The sequence below is a fragment of the Lutjanus erythropterus genome, chromosome 9, assembly GCF_056507025.1.
Source record: "Lutjanus erythropterus isolate fLutEry1 chromosome 9, fLutEry1.hap2, whole genome shotgun sequence".
Classification (NCBI taxonomy): Eukaryota; Metazoa; Chordata; class Actinopteri; order Lutjaniformes; family Lutjanidae; genus Lutjanus; species Lutjanus erythropterus.
The window spans coordinates 3,385,319-3,404,699 of record NC_139325.1 but is presented as its reverse complement, the minus strand read 5'-3'; the positions used below and the strand labels follow the sequence as shown (position 1 = coordinate 3,404,699).

Sequence of the window (19,381 nt, the reverse complement as noted above, 5' to 3'; positions counted from 1 at the left end):
CAAGAGTCTATACAACGTTAAATTGCTGGAACCTTTTCCATCATACGTCACTAAAATGTTGGAATGATTCAGACACATAAACCATAAACATAAACTGCTCCTAGAGTGAACAGCATATTTAAACCCTTTAAAAAACACATTTATGGGAAAATAATGGTAGCCAACCATGACGTGAACATGTGTGAACAAATGGCATCTTTTTTTTTGGCAGTGACAATGCAGCAGTCAGCAGCAGTCCTTATATAAACTAAAATAAAAATAATATCACAGTAGATATTGTTATAGTCCCATACAGTATAGAAAGATTTTCTTATTGCAATATCGTGTTATTCAATATATTTTTAAATCCCTGATAAAACCTAAACTGAAACAACCAAACCCACTCTAAAAACTAAAGCAAATTAAAAAAGAAAAAAAAAAAAGGCTACTGAATAATGCAAAGCTATAACAATCACACACACACACACACACACACACACACACACACACACACACACACACACACACACACACACACACACACTCCTCAAATCTCTGAATTTTATTACTTCAGTGTCCCTTAATTTGAAAGCATAACTGCTGTTTGAATCAACTTAAACTTTTATTTTTTTATTTTTTATTGTAGAACAAACTATGGAGCCTGAGCACTCAGCCTAGATCATAATATGAGATGTTTACACACTAAAACTGTCCCAGCAGAGTTAGTGTTTTACAGGAGGTGAACAGGAGGCGTCTCTGTGGTTGGAGTCAGAGTGGGAATAAACAGAGACAGTGGATGGAGTGAGGGGCAGAGCACTTCAAGTGGCTGGACAGATAGAAAAAGACTGGGACAGGACTGCCTGCCTGGGATATATGCATGTTTACAGTCTGGAGCAACTTCTCTCTGCTGGAACTCCTTTGTTCAGTCAGTGGTGGGATTTATAGAGAAACTTTGATTGCAGGAGTTGAGGAATCGTTGCTTTTGATAACAGGGTAAGTAGAATTTGATTTAATGTCTTGATAGCATGTTTACCTAATGGTGCACCGCAGGCTCTACTTTGTGTATCTTATTTTAGTGGACTTAATATGTTTTCTTGAGGTTTTTTAAAAGAGGATTCACCAGCTGCCACCTGTATTCTGTATTTACTGAAGACATCATCTTAGTTTCCATCACCTGCATCATGAAAAACCATCAAAGACGGAAAATGCGCAAAACAGAGATCAGGTCCCATAACACACAGCCAGGTACATGCTGTTTTTGTTTCATAGTAAACACGCAGCCTTGGCTTTCATTCATGAGGAAATGTGAGAGGGAATCCCACCATTTCAGTGACACAATATTTATGAAATCATTATAACAAGTCATATTTAAAAGAAAATGTAAAGGATAATTACGTGTTTTCAAGCTTTCTTTGACACTGATGTATCATTTCATTTAACTTAATGTTTTTTTCTAAATGATGTACATATTAAATGAATCATACATGACAGTGAAGACCAGCGCTATGGAAAGTGAGATATATTTAAAGGGAGAGTTCACCCAAAATTTAAAAATACTTATTTTTCCCCTGGCTAGTTGATGAGGAACTACTTTCTCTTTACAGTAGAAAGAAAATAGTTCCTACATGAAAGCAAATCATGATTTCTGGCAAGAAACATTGCTGTTGACCTTTTCAAATGTTTATTTAGGGCTCTTTGAGCAACACAAGCAAAGTGTCATCTAGTTATATTATATTCCAGAGAAGGTAGACTTGTCACCAAAACACTCTAGGTGGAAAAATATCTCTATAGGTATGAGGAAAAATATAAATTTTTGATTTTTTGGGTGAACTGTCCCTTTAAGCTTGGTGCTGTGCTAAAGTACAAAGATCTACAGCACTCAAATCGATTATACATTTATTTTACTGATTGATAGTCGATGAAGTAAAGACTATCAGACCTGCAGCAGAGAGACATCAAACAGATGTGAGGTCAGAGGTCGACAGCTCTGCAACATGGATATGTGACCCCAGCAGGTCTCAGGTCAGCTGCTACCGTATACATGTCTGTGTGGGACAGTTCATCTGTGAACAGACTGAGACCTGAGTCAGTGTCATCACCCTGCTCAGAACTCCATTAAGAAATCATTGAATTCTAACAAGCTTACATGCTGCCTGAGAGCTCAGGCATGTTCTGTGTTCCCAATGCCACATCACTGTGTTTGTGAACATGGATGTATCTGCTGTTTCTCAGACAGGGTTCAGACAGGAGTGGAGGCTGCAGTCTGAATACGACAGGTTAATAATGGCTCTCCTGGGGACTGGATAGAGAAACAGTCTGTGGTACTTTTCAGCCTCTCTTAAATCACTTTAAACCACCTGTGCAGCAAAACATCCAGAAGCTTCTTCATATAATGGAGTTTTGTCAACCTCATATGAGGGCAGATGGGAAAACTTGACACTTGTGTAGCCGACATGGTTAGATAGCAAATCCAAAAAAAAGGAATCCTGTCATAAATTTATGAGTAAATATGTTAAATTTACAGTCAGATTTTGCCATTTGAAATGTGTTTTATCCTCTATCTACAAAAACTATGCAGTGCTGTGTGCATTACACACTAAAATGTGAAATGTGAAGCTGAGGAGGTCAGATATGCAGGAGGTGAAAGTTCCCCCTATTTATATCCTCCTCATCATTAACTTATATGCAGCATCTCACTGGTCACCTTACTGACCCAGAGTCAGCCTACATAGTTTTGTTTTTTTAGTTGGCAGAATCATTTTTCTTATTTTTCTATTTTAGATTTTTCTTTTTATTATTACACAGCTTTTTTGAATTCTCGATTCTGATTGGTCAATTACAGTATTCTGCTGTCTGTTATTTCTGAATAGCAGACGACTGCTATGACTAACAGACCATTGCTATGGACACAGCAGTGATCATTGACTCCAGGAGACTCAGCAGAAGCAATAAAACCGTTTTTTAAATCAATACAATCATTTTTAAATCTATATTTTGTGTCAGATTATTGTTTTTTATTAAATAGCCATATAATAAACAGGATAATATACAGCAAGTGAGTCATTAACTGTTTATTATATTTATAAATTAATAAAGTATTTGATTCTGATTTCAGTGGATTTCAGTGACATTTGGCATGAGGTTAGACCATGGAAATAAGAAATAGAATTTAAGGTGCTGACAGTGTCGACATGTGGCCAAAAGTAAAGCGCATCATATTTTTATTCATCAACCTTGAAAATTATTTTTTCTGGATTGCTTGGGTAGACAAATTATTGTTTTTTTCAACTTAAAAGCATTAAACTTTTGATAAATAATAATTTATCTGATGTTTTTCATACAACTTTAAAAAAAAAACTCAAGAGAACTAAGTTGTAAACGCAACTTATATGTCGGGAAATTTTGTTTGATTATCAGTCATAAATTCAACGGGTAAAAAGTCAACAAATTTCTACTTAGTTATGGTTCGTCATAGAGCACCGTCAGGTTCTGTTCATGTTCATGCTGATTTGGGGAGCATATGTCATAAGACTTTAGAGGACCATGTGTGTGAACGTCTTGTAAGACAGCAGATATTAAACAATTTAACATTTCTCATTTCATCATCTGTCCAGGTTTTGTCCCCTGCCAGTCCACATTTTGGTTGTGAACACACAACCAGTTCACCAGTCACCAAAACAGGAAAAAAAAATTTAACCAATGAAATTACTCATCCAATGACACGCTTCTGTGATGGTGTTCACATCAGAAATGAAGAACTCCAGAGGAGTTTGAATATTTGCAAAGCAGTTTTTAGTAACATTTCTCCCACAAATTTGATCCCAAATTCCAAAAAAGGGTATTCATTTCCTTTTTTGACATGCCATATCTTTTGACTGGCAAACTCATGTGGGTGCAGGCTGCTTGGCATGAATTGCCTTAAGCTTTAATCTCTGATTTCAGCCTAATTTAGATTACCAGTGCAGACATCACAAATTGCAATCCTGCAAAATGTATTATTATTTTACAGTGAGGTGTAGATCTAACAACATGAGACATTCAACTGCCGTAAATCACTGGTGGTTAGTCTGACAGCCAATAAACAGGATCGTCTCTCATTGTGTATATTTAAATTTAGATTTAGATCCAGGTGCAGGCTAAAATTTTTAAAAATGTCTTGCCTTTTTTCCTCTCTCTGTCTCTCTGTCTTCACTCTTCCATGCAGGCTGGCACTCTGCTTGCAGTGCATTGTGGGAGTGCTTCCTCTCTCTGTAAACGCTGCAGTTGTCAGGTCTTGTCAGAATGAGGTCTCTGGCCCTCGGCCTTTTCTGCCTGTTGTGCTGTAATGCAGTTCGAGTGGACAGACGCCGTCCCAGGCCCATCGCAGCCAGAGGGCGAAATGAGACAACTGTCCAGACCAAAGCAGTGGGTGAGTGACCAGTGGTGACCAAAATGTGCATTTTGCCAGCTGCACTTTTGTCTCTTTCTATCTAACTTACAAAGAGCTCTTGAAATCTAGTTTATTTATTTTTATTTTAGCCAAACTGATGTTTTCCTGATCGCACACCTCTGTGTCTTTGGTCTCAGAGAGCCCTTGTAGAGCCGTCCCACTGGATTTCGTCTTTGTCATCGACAGCTCCAGAAGCATCCGCCCCCACGACTATGAGAAGGTCAAGACCTTCATCATCAACCTGCTTCAGTTCCTGGAGATCGGCCCCAGTGCCACTCGGGTCGGTCTCCTCCAGTATGGCAGCGTGGTTCAGCCTGAGTTCTCCCTCAACACCTACAAAACTAAGGCTGAGGTGGAGCAGGCGGTGCGGAACATGGAGCACCTCGCCACGGGGACGATGACCGGTCTGGCCATCCAGTACACCATGGAGACATCGTTCACTGAGGAAGAAGGAGCACGACCAGCAAATCTGCACATCCCACGAATCGCCATGATAGTGACTGACGGCCGGCCTCAGGACACGGTGGAGGAGGTGGCGGCTCAGGCGAGGCAGGACGGCATCCAGATCTTTGCTATCGGCGTGGGCAGGGTGGACATGGACACTCTGAAGACCATCGGGAGCGAGCCTCACTCTGAGCATGTGCACCTGGTGGCCAACTTCAGCCAGATAGAAACTCTCATCTCAGTGTTCCAGACCAAACTGTGTGGAGGTGATGAATCCTGTCTACTTTCCTTTCGACGTCCCACCTCATTTATTTATGCATGTGTGTTTGCACCCTGTGTTTGAGCATCTGTGTCGGTGTGTGTGCGTGTATGTGTCAGGTTCAGAGATGTGTGAGGTGGTGGACCATCAGTGCCAGCACATCTGTGTGAGCAGCCCTGCCTCATACAGGTGCAAGTGCAGGAAAGGCTTCACCCTCAACCCTGATGGCAAGACGTGTAAAGGTGAAGGCACTCTTTTTTTTACTCATCTCATCTACTCTTTTTAAAAATAGAAAAGATGATCAGTCACAGTCTTTTTTTTTTTTTTTTTTTTTACATTTGCACACTTTTTATGCCTCTTTGTTGCCAAGTGCAACCACACAAAGCAGCGTCATTTTCTCACAGACAACACGACAATGTTGCAGTCAACAAGGTGAACGCCTTTCTGTTTTGGGTCACTCTGATTGCTCTCAGTATCACTTTCTGCTTCAGCAGGCAGGTAAGTTTTTGGGAAAAGCTCTAAAATTCCCCAGTACACTACCTACTCAGCAACAAACAGCAGACATATGTAGTTAATGACTAGCTGGTGAACATAGCTGAGCATTTAACAGCTGAAGAGTCAGATTGTTCCCTTGGGAGTTTAAATTAATTAGAAACAAAATGAATATTGGACTTATATTCATCAGGTGAACACAAAGGCCACTCAGAAACAACTCAAGGCAATATTTGCTAACAAATTAGCCACTTAAAAAGTGCTGAATAATATGTCAGTGGCCAAAACCCCCCCACATATATTTTAGATTTAATTCCACAGACTCCTCTGTAGCTGACTGGATTTCTCTTCCTGTTGTCACCCTGTAGCTGAGGATATGTGTGCTGTGGTGGATCACGGCTGTCAGCACATCTGTACCAACATACCTGATGGCTATGAGTGCCGCTGCCGTCCAGGATATCAGCTCAACATAGACCTGAAGACATGCAACAGTAATAATATGTTTCTTATTTTAGCAGGGGCTCTTCTTTTCTTTCTTTCTCACTGGTGACATTAACCTCTTTCTTTCTTTTTTTTATTTTTTCTTTTTAACTTTTTTTTCACTTCACACAGACCAATGTGAGCTTTAAAGGAACAATTTACCCCCAAAATCAAAAATACATGTTTTTCTCCTGGTCTGTAGTGCTATTTATCCATCCATCCATCCATCCATTGCAGAGTTTTAGAGATACCTGCTGCTGAGATGTCTGCCTCCTGTCTAATATAATGGGACAAGATAGTGCACACCTTGCCCAACTAACACTTCTGGAACATTCCTTACAGATTTCTAGTAAGTAACCCCCCAACAGGTTCCCTGCTGGTAGCCTTATTGGTAACCCATGTTAAAAAAATGTTTAAAAAAAATATGCAGAAAATATGCAGGAAGACAGACATATTTCCAGCTGTTATCTCCAAAACCTGGCAACTCACACCAAAACTATCTAGACGGATAAATTCCACTATAGGCCAAAGAAAACAATATATTCTTGATTTAGGGGTGAACTGTCCCTTTAATAGAAGCCCAAAACACAACTGTTCTCCAGTACTCAATGTCTTTCTCTACACAACTTAATGATTTCATGTCTCGGTGGTGTCTGAGTGTGTGTTCTTTTGTTTCCTTTTGCCATCAGTGAGTCATGTGACTTAAATTATTACCATCATCTTTTTAGAATGCTCTATGCTGTTTATTCTTAATGGATAAAGGAAAACCTTGGGGAAAGCAGGATGGCTGAAAATGTTACAGGCTACTGTAATTCTGCTGGACCTCGCTTCCAAATGAGAGCCAGCACCCTTCCTCCTGCCAGTGATGTCCTTCCACCCACTGTGGGAGAACATCCTCTCTGCTCCTCTGGCGGACGTTAACAGAAAGTAAAGTGGGGGAGATTTCCTGGAGGAAGTGTGCTTTTTCAATCACCAGAGCAGCTGCTGAAGTGTGGAGGTGTATCCACAGCGTCACAGTACCACCGAATCAAAACAAGAATGACTGATGGATCTTTCCTGTAATGGGATCACACATCTGCACCTTCACCAGAGTCTGTCTGAGAGTGAAGTTTGATTTTTGATGAATGAATTATGGCTTTTGTCTTTTGTCAAATGTCTGAGTGTTTGTTCTTATACTCTTGTAGTAAGTATGTGTTGATCTGAAAGGCAGACAGAGAAAATGTAGTGATAACCATTAATAGATATCTTGGTTATTACAGCTACAGTAGAAGAAGATGTAATGTTAAAGACAGCAGTAGCATCTCTATTATAGTGTGAGAAGAAGAAGGCTACTACTGCATTAATAGGAGCTTCGTGGTCCTCAGAAATAGACTACTGTGACCTGGGGAATCATGGCTGTGAGCACGACTGTGTCAGCGTTCCACAGTCCTACATCTGCAGGTGTAAGAAAGGCTACGTCCTCAATCCAGATGGCAAAACCTGCAGCAGTAAGTACTTTTATCAGGTGGTGACCAGGTAAAATCACACAGCCACTTTATAACAACATGACCAGATGATTTCAGGCTACATTAGGCTTTCTTTAACAGACACCGATTAGTGTCTTTACAGTTATAAATGGTAATCCGTTGATACTGTTAGCAATGCTTCAATCTCTGCTCTGTACTGTTTGTGTCACCCAGAGATCGATCACTGTGCTGACGGCACCCACGGGTGTGAACAGGACTTCATGAACACAGATGGCGCCTGTGTGTGTAAGTGCAGAAAAGGCTTCACACTCAGGCCTGATGGGAAAACATGCAAAAGTAAGCTTTTTTTCCTATTACCTTGCTATACTTTCAAAAAAGAAATTCTAGATTTTTTAAAAAACTTTTAGAGCAGGAAAAACCTTTGAAAGCCCAGTGTGTAAGATTTCACAGAAATGGAATAGAATATTTATAAGTATGTTTTTATTAGTTTATAATCACCTGAAAATATGAATCATTGTGTTTTTGTTGCTTTAGAACAAGCCCATTATATCTGCAGATCAGTGTTGGGCAAGTTACTCAGGAAGTGTAATATGTTACTTTTTCCGCATTACTCCTTTAAAATGTAATAACATTACTTAACTTATTACTTGGTATCAAACGTAATTACTTACATTACTAGTTATTATGAATATATATGTTTTGGACATTGTAATCCCTTATTCTACATACTTCTGGGTAAAGTAATACAATTACAGTAATATATTACTAACCAGCTCTGGTTAGCAATGCTTCAATCTCTGCTCTGTACTGTTTATGTCACCCAGAGATTGATCACTGTGCTGACGGCACCCACGGGTGTGAACAGGAGTCTATGAACACAGAAGACTCCTGTGTGTGTAAATGCAGGAAAGGCTTCACACTCAGGCCTGACGGGAAAACATGCAAGAGTAAGTGTCTGATGCTTTATTTCATGTTATCATTTCATATTTTCACTTTTAGAGCAGGGGGGAAACTTTAAAGGCCCGGTGCGTAAGATTTACAGGGGTTTATTGTCAGAATATGACAGAAATGGAATATATTTATAAGTATGTTTATCATTCGTGTTTAATCACCTGAAAATAAACACTGTTGTGTTGTTTTTACCTTCAATCAATGTTTCTCAGATGGGAAAAACAGTGCCCCTAGGGGTACTTTGGATTACTGCAGGGGGTATGTGAGATTCATATTGTCCGTGCAAGCATTGACTGCCGAAAACAGTTAACGCTGTATTGTACAGGCCTTTTCTTTCTACCAAAAATGTTTTGCACTGGTCAGGGGGAAAATATATTTCAAAGTGGGTATATCATTGAAAAAAGTTTGAGAACCACTGCCTCAGAATGAGCCATTTATTTTTCAGAGGGTTCTCGTCCATGTTTCTACAGGCATTATCTAGAGCGAAAGGCACTAGATAACACCTTTCGCATTTTGTTGCAGTTTCGCAGCCACCATAGACATTCTTCAAACTAGGAAGGAGAGAGTGAGACGATGTGATGGCAATTTTGCAAAAGTCACTGCTAGATGCCACTAAATTCTACACAATGGTCTTTTAAGAAGAAGGCATACTTTATTAATCCCAGAGGGGAAATGACATTCTTTTCACTCTGTTGTAATTTTTGTACATACATACACAGGCCCAAAATACACACACATGCACAAACAGGACATATAGATATGCATCTGAGAGAGCAAGGGGGCTGCACATACATATAGTCAGGTGCCCCAAGCAGTTAGGGGTTCAGCGCCTTGCCCAAGGGCACCTCAGCAGTGCCCAGGAGGTGAGCACTCCGTACTTTGGTCCATGTGGGACTTGAACTGGCAACCCTTCAGTTCCCAAGCCTTAGAGACTAAGCTACAACTACGTGTCATTGATTTACAATGTGTGTAATACAGAGATCTCGATAGAATTGTCTTTACAAATCTTCTTGTGGAGTGGAGCAACAATATGATGTTACACTGTTCATGTGTGCAAGAAGAAACCTGATCCTGATAAGTCTCGGAAAGACTCTTGAAAGACTTCAGATGTTGTTATGTTTAGATATAGGCCCAAAGACTATTTAGCTGCCCGGAGTTAGATTTGTGCTCCCCGATACAATAAAACAGTATGCAGAACACAGGATCATACAGTAAATGTAGTCAGTAAATTTGATATGATCTAACTAAAATCTCCACAGTTTTCTAATTAATTTACTCCTTAATCCTGCCAAACCTGATAAACCTGTTGTTTCCTGCAGAGATCGATCACTGTGCTGACGGCACCCACGGATGTGAACAGGAGTCTATGAACACAGGGGACGCCTGTGTTTGTAAATGTTGGAAAGGCTTCACACTCAGGCCTGATGGGAAAACATGCAAGAGTAAGTTTACAATGCTTTTTTCCTCTTATGAACATTTCACTCAGAATGATGTTTTATTGATTTTCGTCATGTGTAATGTTCTATACATTAATAACTGTGGATATACTTGAGCCTGTTTTTCAGTAAAGCTACAGAACTGTCTGGACAAATTGTCTTTGGGATGGAGTCCAACAATCCAACAGTCCAATTGTAGCACAAGAAGAAACTTGATCCTGTATTACTGTAATCACAGCTGGTGATAAATACTCTCAATGGGTCGGACCGGACAGCAGTTAAGAGTTGTTTCATTTTCTCAGTAATTTTCCCTGACTATCTGCTGCAGAGACAGACCACTGTGCTGATGGGAAACACGGCTGTGAGCAGGAGTTTATGAACACGGACCATTCATGTGTGTGCAAATGCAGAGGAGGATTCACACTCAGACCTGATGGAAAGACATGTCAAAGTGAGTCCAAGCTCATTCGTCGTCATCAGCGTTTAGTGACCTGCAGCCAAAGAAGATGATGTGGACATTTAAACACATTCATTTCATGAGATATTGACTTAGAATGAATAACATAAAGTAATTATTTAAGCTTTGTAGCAGTGAGTCTAGTTACTTTTTAATGAATGTGATTCCAGGCTTGTTATTCATATTGTTCTATTCAAATTTTAATTTCAATTCATATTAAACTGTAGATAGGTGAAGAAACTTGACTTTAATATAGTCTTAATCCCATATTTGACAGTTTAAAGCTAACCTAAGGCTAAACTAAGCTAAGCTAAGCTAAGCTAAAATAAGCTAAGATAAGCTAAGCTAAACCAAGCCAAGACAAGACAAGACAAGACAAGACAAGACATGACACGACACAACATGACATGACATGACATGACATGACACGACACGACACGACACAACAAGACAAGACAAGACAAGACAAGACATTACACGATAAGTTTATTGATTCTACTCCGGGGAAATTCACTTGTTACAGCAGCTCAAGGATCAAAAGTACGGGTTGTAAAGAAGTGAGTGATAAATAAAATACAGATAATATGAAAAACAAAAGAAAATAGAAAAAGGAAACTAAAAACATAAACTATGAAAAGACAGAACTGATATTTGTGTGAGTCAAAGTGAACAAATTCAGGATATAATCCATCATGTTTTCAGAGTTTCTCTGACCGTTTCTGTCCTCTGTTCTGGTATTTATATGTTACATAATTCTGAATGAATTTTGAACCAGTTGTGAGAGCAGTGTTAATCCCAGCGCTCACTCAAAGTTCTCTGTTTTTCCCTTCTCCAGGATTAAGGCCATGCTGTGTTTCATTTTGTCACCATGCAGCGTTCTTGTCCTCAGATAGTTATTAGTCTAATAATAATGATGATGATGAAGACAGAGGGTTTACAGTTACAATGACATTAAAAATACATGAGCGATAATGAGTTCAGAATAGAAAGAAAAGCTTTTGCAAGGATAATCTTATTTTTATTTTATTTATCTGTGAAGCAGCAACACGATCATGTCAGTGTTTGTTGTTGTAATATTCATTTCAGCCACAAGAGGCTAAAGTTTTAATTTCTCCATGTTTTTTAAACACAAGGATCATACTGTATATTGTGTGTTAGTCATGTAACATAACTGTCATGTGTTTCCTTTGGCTGCTGATTTTTGGAGCTGATTAAAATTAGGGTGGTACCTCACAGCAAGAAGGCTCTGAGTACAAATCCCTCAGCTGGCTGGGGGGCTGGGGAGTTTGTGGCTGGGACAGGGCCTCCCTGTGCATATTCTCCTCATGTTCTCCTCATGGTTCTCTCCGGGTACTGCGGGTAGCATAATAGGTTAATTGGTGACTCTAAATTGTCCATGGGTGTGAATGTGAGTGTGAGTGGTTATCCGTATCTATGTGTCAGCCCTGCGATGAACATGGCGACTTGTCCAGGGTGAACCCCGCCTCTCGCCCAGTGTTAGCTGGGATAGACTCCAGCCCCCCGCAACCCATCAAGATAATCGGTTATGAACAATGCATGTATGGATGGATAAAATTAGGATTGTTTTGATACCACACTCTAAAAGAAATTGTAGACTTCAAGGCAATGCACTGCAATTTTGAGCCAACTCAAACTCTTAAGTTTTGAAATAAACTTTAAAAAGTTTTGCTGACCTATAAACTGTAGTTGTAATAATTTACTTCTTTGGATAAACCTGAATCTTTCAGTTTAAGAAGCTTAAAAAATTAAAAATTGGTCACAGTGAACAGTGAACATTTACTTTCACCTCAATGAATTTACTCAACATTTTTTAAATACAGTGTTTTGAGTTTCTAAATTCAAAGCTGTAAGTTTATCTAAAGAGGAAAAGTAAATTATCTCAACAAAAGATCAGCAGTTGGTAAAACTTTTTCAAATCTTAAGGGGAAGCTTAAGAGTTTGGCTCAAGACTCAAAAATCTATTGCACTCTATTGCCTTGAAATTTCGAGTTTTCTCAACTGTTTTATTTTTACATTGCAATATTGGTACATGCTTCCATTACTGCCTAAAATGTAACATCAGGCACTGGTGAGTACACAAGTCTGTGCACGATAGGATGTAATGTATCAGCCCCAAAACAGGACCCTGCTACTTCCCAGTGTCCCGTTTGCCAAATTATATGTTGCATGGAGGAAGGAAACATCAGCTTTATCTCAGTATCAGATCACACTTTAAAGTGTGTTACTGTAGCAGAAAGTCTCTGGAGTGAGTACTTTGTGTATATATTCTGTTATGTTAAGTACAGACACTGTTATTTCAGTCTTTATTTCCTGATTTGGTTTGTGGGGACCCATGGTAAAACAGCTGAGTTTTTGAGTTTTTATTATCTTTCTTTGGTGATTGTGAACAGGATTGGACTGAACTATTTTGGGATTGTGGGGAAAACAAAGCAGACTCTACTGAGTGGACTGAACTCTGACATTTCAGAGTCAGATCGTTACTTGTAAGTTGAAGTATAGGAATCAGTATCAGGAAGGGAAAAAAATGTTTGGGGGCATCTCCATTTAAAACACTTTACCAAACCAAAGACATAATCCTGACCAAAAAAATAACCTGCTAAAACTTTAGAGGAGTAATGTAGAAAAACGATACCCACAAAACCTACTGCCAAGCGAAAAAAAAAAAAAAAAAATTAAATATCCTGCAAAATCCTTTTTTTTTTCCATCTGTTCTTAAGTCATAAACACAAGTGAGACTAGTTCAGATCAGACTCACCAGAATATTTAATTATTTTCACATTTCTCTTACACCTCAGTAACATCACACTAATCCTGGTTTCTCTCTGATGAAACTCACAGGTGTGGATCTGTGTCAGACGGTGGAGCACGGCTGTGAACACCAGTGTGTCACCACTGCTGACTCCTACATCTGCAGGTGTTTTGAGGGATTTATTTTGGCTGAAGATGGGAAGAGCTGCAAAAGTATGATCTCAGCTTCCTTTGATATAGACCCTCTCCCTCAGAATTTAAGTAAAAGCACACAGAACATGTCTTTGCTGTCTTTGTCTCTGACAGAGCCGGAGTGTGGCGATGGAGTCATGGATCTGGTGTTTGTAATCGACGGCTCTAAGAGTCTGGGCCCTGCCAACTTCGAGCTGGTCAAGCAGTTTGTGAATGGCATCGTGGACTCGCTGGACATTTCCAGGACGGGCACACACGTCGGCCTCATTCAGTACTCCACCAGGGTACGCTCAGAGTTCACCCTGGGCCAGTACAGCACGGCGCAGGGCATCAAACAGGCCCTGACCCGCGTGCAGTACATGGGCAGAGGCTCCATGACGGGATCGGCCTTACGTCACATGTTTGAATCCAGCTTTTCAGCTAAAGAGGGAGCCAGGCCGAACATCCCTCGTGTCAGCATCGTGTTCACTGATGGAAGATCACAGGATGATGTGTCAGAGTGGGCTAATAAAGCGAAGGACTCTGGTACACAGATTGTCTCGCCTTGTCACTAAGATGCACTTCAGTTTTTAATCAAACTCAGCTCTTTCTAATCCTGTCATTATGTTGTTATGTGTTATTTTCAGGGATCACAATATATGCTCTGGGCGTCGGCAAAGCCATTGAACAGGAGCTGAGAGAAATAGCCTCAGAGCCTGATGTGAAGCACCTTTATTACGCCAAAGGTTTTGAGGACATGGGAGAAATTACAAAAAAGCTCAAGTCCAGGATGATATGTAAAGGTACTTAACTTGACAAGAAGCTTTAAACCCACCAATCAATATCTGTGAAATGGAAAATGTATCACTTTTTATGCATATGTTCTGTCAGTGTTGAAGATAATGTAGTCAACTGAAGCAATCAATCCCTCAGTGTGAGCCATACTGAGAGAGAAGCTGAGTTCTCCTGCTGCAAAATCTGTTGTTCTTCCTGCACCAGTGATGTAACAGTGATGTCGCTGGTGAGCTACAGGCTATTTCAGCTTGGACTTCTTGTCTCTGTCTTCTGTCTATCTTGCTTTCATTGCATTATTTGTGCTTTCCCGAATAACGTATTTAGGTACATCCCTACCAAGATGTGTCAGTGTGTATCAGTATCACTTCAAGGGTACTGGTATACTGGTATTGTATTTTTTTAAAATGATACCCAGGCCTAGCACACACAATAAATGTATTGCTTCATTTGTCTACATGTACCATCAACACTGACTGGACATCCACATAAAAAGTGGTGAATTTTCCATTTAAGATGTTTGTAGTTAAAATATACAAGGATGTCCGATTACTAATAGCATTGTTCAGTGATGTTTCATCTGTAGTTCAGTCCTGCAAACACTCTCTTCTATTAAAATGGTGCATCACTGCCACCTGCTGCTGCGATGATCATCACAGATTCCAGCAACTCTTATACATTGTTTTAGTCAGCAACTCGGTGCAAAAACGTATCACAATATCGGCTGTTTTTGCTCTGCAATCACGTGCACTCCTAACTGTATCCCACACACATCGACTACAGTCTCTACAGACAGAGACAGGCAGAGGGAAACCTGCAGGGAGAGATCAGAGCAGATAGGGTGAGGAAAAGGATAGAATAGGGAAGGTAAGAAAAAATAAACAGATCTAAGGACAGGTAGATCTTCTCATCTCATGTGTTCTCTCCCCACAGACAAACCATCTGATGAAACCATGTGCCAGTGTGAGAACGTGATAATGTTTCAAAACCAGGTCACTGAGAAGCTGAAGAACCTGGCTCAGAATAATATCCTTTTTCTGAGACTGTCTCTGACAGACTGACTCCACAGTTAGAACAGCATTTAATGTTTTCTTTTAATTATTTTTGTAATCTTGAGCAGATGTGCCTCTGCAATTCTATGACTAGACAGCTACATACAAAACCTCTGTGTTTACCTGTTCATGACCAGGATAGGAAAAACATAATATGTACAGACTCTGTACAGTTTCCAGGCTAGGGGGTTGAACAAGAACTGTTTTCCAGGGCAGACTGTGCTGCAAAAAGTGTGGCCAAAAAATGATTGATGTGTCAGACAGCACATTCCTTGAACCAACCTTGAACAACACTGGAAAATAACCCAGTATGCAACTAAGAATTACTAGGTCAGCAGCACTTTACATTACAGTTTGGTAATACCATGGTAATAGTGGTAATAGTTTGATAACAAAGAGGTGATAATTAAAGGCATAATATTCAGCATTTTCCTTAAAAACAATGTATAGACTTATATATACGTGTCACTCTCAATCATCACTTACATACACAGAAGTGTGTGGTGGTGTCAGTAGCTGCAGAGACACTACCCACTGCTTGTACTTTCGTGTATTTTCTCATGTTTTGTTGTGTTTGGGATATTTCTGTCCCCCAGCCAATAACTTCAGTGTGTAGGTTTTGAGGTCAGGACTATATAAATACGTAGCGACCAACAGTTACGTCGCATTATCTGTCTCTTTCCCCTGCTCTCTGTTTGTGAGAGCTACAGAGAGTGATACACACACACTGACACTTGTTCTTGCTGATGCTATTCAATCTCTTATTTCACTTTCTAAGTCTCTCTCCTCTCCGCTACAAAATGGCAAATTACCTGCTCCTACTTGTATGTAGCTTCATAGTAATATTAGATTAATTCAAACCTGTTTCATATATTTCAGTCTAATATTACCCAGATATGCCCATTGTATTATTATTATTATTATTATTATTATTATTATTATTATTATTATTACCTTTTTAATATCAAACCATTATGCCACTATTACTATATTATTACTAAACTGTAATATAAATTGCTACCTACTATGTCATAAAGCATATTTTCTTAGAGAAACATTTCAATATAAGTTATAATAATCAGAGGTCTGACGCTGGTAAACACCACCATCTTTTGTATTGTGATTATTAGAAACAATTGTATCAGAAAATCTTAATTCTGACTGCTCTGAATGTTGTGAGGAACCAAGCGACACATTTAAAAAGACAAAAGCTCTATAGCTTCCTATGAACAGAGGTTCAAATCCTGCATTGACTTACAGTAATTATCAGTGAACACACAGAGATGACTGACTGACTGACAGAGAGACAAAGGGGGAGGTTTCTATACCTGTCTGACCAGACAACAAACACAATAGAGGGCAGAAGGGAACACACTGTTCACAGTGATGGAAGAAATATTTCATCATGGCTTCCATCAATATAAAATATTTAGATAATTTACTTCAGTAAAGTAAACAATACTGCAGTGTGAAAATACTCTGTTACAAGTAAATGCTTTCATTCAAAAACTACAAAACTATTAACAAAAGTATTAGCAAAATCAAATATAGTTAAAGCACCAAAAGTAAAAGTACTCATTCTATATACATATCTTTTAAATATTTTTTGTATAAATTGTGATTAAATTAACGTGTACACATCTAATTTTGACAATGTCAGAGCAGACAAAGTTTTGGGGACCTCCTGTGATCTCTGGTGCCACCCTAGGGGGCAGCCTGAACCCCAGGCTGGGAACCAGTGTCATAATTTATTAATTCATTTATATTTTGTATTAATGATCTAAATCATCTGCAATATAACTAGTAACTAAAGCCAAACAATGTCAGATAAGTGTGGTGGAATAAAAAGTATATTTGCCTCCAAAATGTAGTGGAGTAGAAATACAGTATAAAGTAGAGTCCAATCGATACTGGATTTAAATATATCAGACAACAAGACAACATATAAATGGATGCCGATGTAGTCTGATATAGCTTTGCCAATCCATTATCGGCCTGATAATATCAGTGGACTGATATAATATATATGTTAAGTACCTCATAATTGTACTTAAGTACAGCAGTTGAGTAAGTACTAAAGTGAAGGTACTATATTAACATTAACTGTAGATGTCTCAATTTTTATTACTTTACTCTGAAGAACTTAAAACAGAATTCAAAGAACAATAAATAGTTAGAACATTTTTGTTTTGTGAGTAAGTTCTGTAAGTTCTCCTGTAAATTAAGACTCTGGTCTATGCAAAAAACAAACAAAAAAAAAGTCCAAACTTTATAGGTTGTGTTCTCATTTGCGCTTGCACCTTTCCTCAACATGCCTACTTGAAGCCATGTCAAAGAAGCTGGAGACACTTGAGAATCAACTTGTGCTCAAATAAAAGCCGGAGACTGTCTCACCACACCCCCTCTAACCTGCAGTGTGGCATTCACAGGATCACCTTAATCCTGCTCTGCAAGCTACACTGACACATATGCAAATACAACGCTTTCTACTGAAGATATTTATACACTTTTGTATACAACACAATGTATTTTTGTCTGTAATGTTCTTTATATAATGCTAAATCAAATGAATACCTTTGTACAGTAAAATTACAAATAAACATTTTACACTTTACATGTTTTATTTCTTTTTATCAGGCTTCATGATAAAACATAATCTAAAGTTCATATCTATTTGTCACAACAGACACAAAAATTAATTCAACCTGTTCAGTCAGTAATATCCAAACTCCATACTTTCTATGAGAGAAATACACAGTGCTGGAGGAAATATCCAGATCCTTCACATAAGTAAATCCTAATACCACACTGTAAAAATACTATGTTACAAGTAAAAGTCCTGCATTGAAAATTATAAAAAGGAAAATGTACTTAAGTATTTAAGTGTTAAAAGTAAAAGTTCTCAGTGCAGTAAAATGGTTGTCAGATTATATATATCATTAGATGATTCTGACTTATCATAAAAGCAGGATTTTACTGTTGTATGTGGTTGAGGTGCAGCTCATTTCGAAAAGCTCATTTTGAACAGTTTTGTATGGGATCATTTCAGATTAATCTGCTGATTATTTTCTGATTATTTTTCTGGATTGATTGTTTGGTTTGTATAAACTATGAAAATAGTGAGAAACACTGTTACAGCGACCCCCCAAAGTGACACCTTCACAATGCTTGTTTTGTTCAACCAACAGTCCAAATCTCTAAAGTAGAGCCTGACTGGTACTGGAGTTTGGGACTGAAGTAAAAAAAAATCTGATACCGATATATCTGCCAATATTCCATACTTTCTATATTTCATTGTTATTTTATTTTATTGTGATTTTCTTGGATTCTGTTTTTATTTTGCTGTTATGAAGTACTTTGTATCTTTGTTTTAAAAGCTATAAAGAATATTTATATATAAATTGCAGAATAACATCAAATGTCATTGGAATTTTTAATAATTATAAACAACTATAAATAAAAAACACAAATAACAAACAAACAAAAAAAGACAAAGAGAAATTTTCATATCAGAGCATACTGGACAACATACAGATACCAGTGTAGACAGATGTGGCAAATATTGGGCTGATAATATTGGCTAACTTATATATCTGTCTGGCTCCACTCAAATCTTCACATCTCTGGAGCAGGAAATTTTTTTTACATGAAAAAGGACTTAAACAATTATCAAAATAATTGACACTTAATTTTCTATCAATCAACTAATTGGTTAATCATTTGTATATTATATTATATATCGTCTGTGTCCAATTCAACCACTTATCTCCAAGAGAAACAGCCATGTTTTCAGCTTTGTGATGAAGAATTTTCCAGATGATCCAGTGTCTTTGGAAATAGTTTGTTTGGCTTAAGAAATAGGAAAAGCATCTCAGTTCATAACGGTGCACTGCCTCCTTCAGTTTTATCTAAAAATGTTTTAAAAGTGTTTTTACAGGACAGCGACAATATATCAAATTATATTCTTAACATATACTGTTGAGTATATTATATTATGTTTTTGTGCAAAAAAAAAAAAAAAAATCTTAATTTTTAAAGTGACTGAAACTGTCAGATAGTGGAGTTTAAGTAGAAAATGCCTGAGAATAAAGGACACACGTAAAATTCTAGTACCTCAAACTTAAGCCCATTACTGACCTACATAGGCTCCATTGAACATGCATGTGTTACCCTACACATAACCAGCAGGTGGTGGCTCTCTTCC

The 19,381-nt window shown here is 38.4% G+C and overlaps 1 protein-coding gene across 5 annotated transcripts; it reads left to right on the top strand.

Annotated features, from left to right (window-relative positions):
- Positions 1-769: 769 nt before the first annotated feature.
- LOC146320967 (matrilin-2-like) lies at positions 770-17,791 on the top strand. Of its 5 annotated transcripts, XM_084725949.1 has the most exons (15): positions 770-972; positions 4,184-4,387; positions 4,546-5,118; positions 5,231-5,353; positions 5,972-6,094; positions 7,448-7,570; positions 7,763-7,885; positions 8,374-8,496; positions 9,820-9,942; positions 10,265-10,387; positions 13,253-13,375; positions 13,469-13,879; positions 13,981-14,136; positions 15,059-15,151; positions 17,497-17,791. In XM_084725949.1, the coding sequence occupies exons 2-15, from the start codon at positions 4,261-4,263 to the stop codon at positions 17,550-17,552; spliced, it is 2,400 nt and encodes a 799-aa protein (XP_084582075.1). In that variant the 5' UTR covers positions 770-972; positions 4,184-4,260; the 3' UTR covers positions 17,553-17,791. The 5 variants fall into 5 exon arrangements, with proteins under 5 accessions (XP_084582075.1, XP_084582070.1, XP_084582071.1 ...); XM_084725944.1 differs by lacking the exon at positions 8,374-8,496 and having other exon boundaries at positions 771-972; XM_084725945.1 differs by lacking the exons at positions 7,448-7,570; positions 8,374-8,496 and having other exon boundaries at positions 771-972.
- Positions 17,792-19,381: the final 1,590 nt, after the last annotated feature.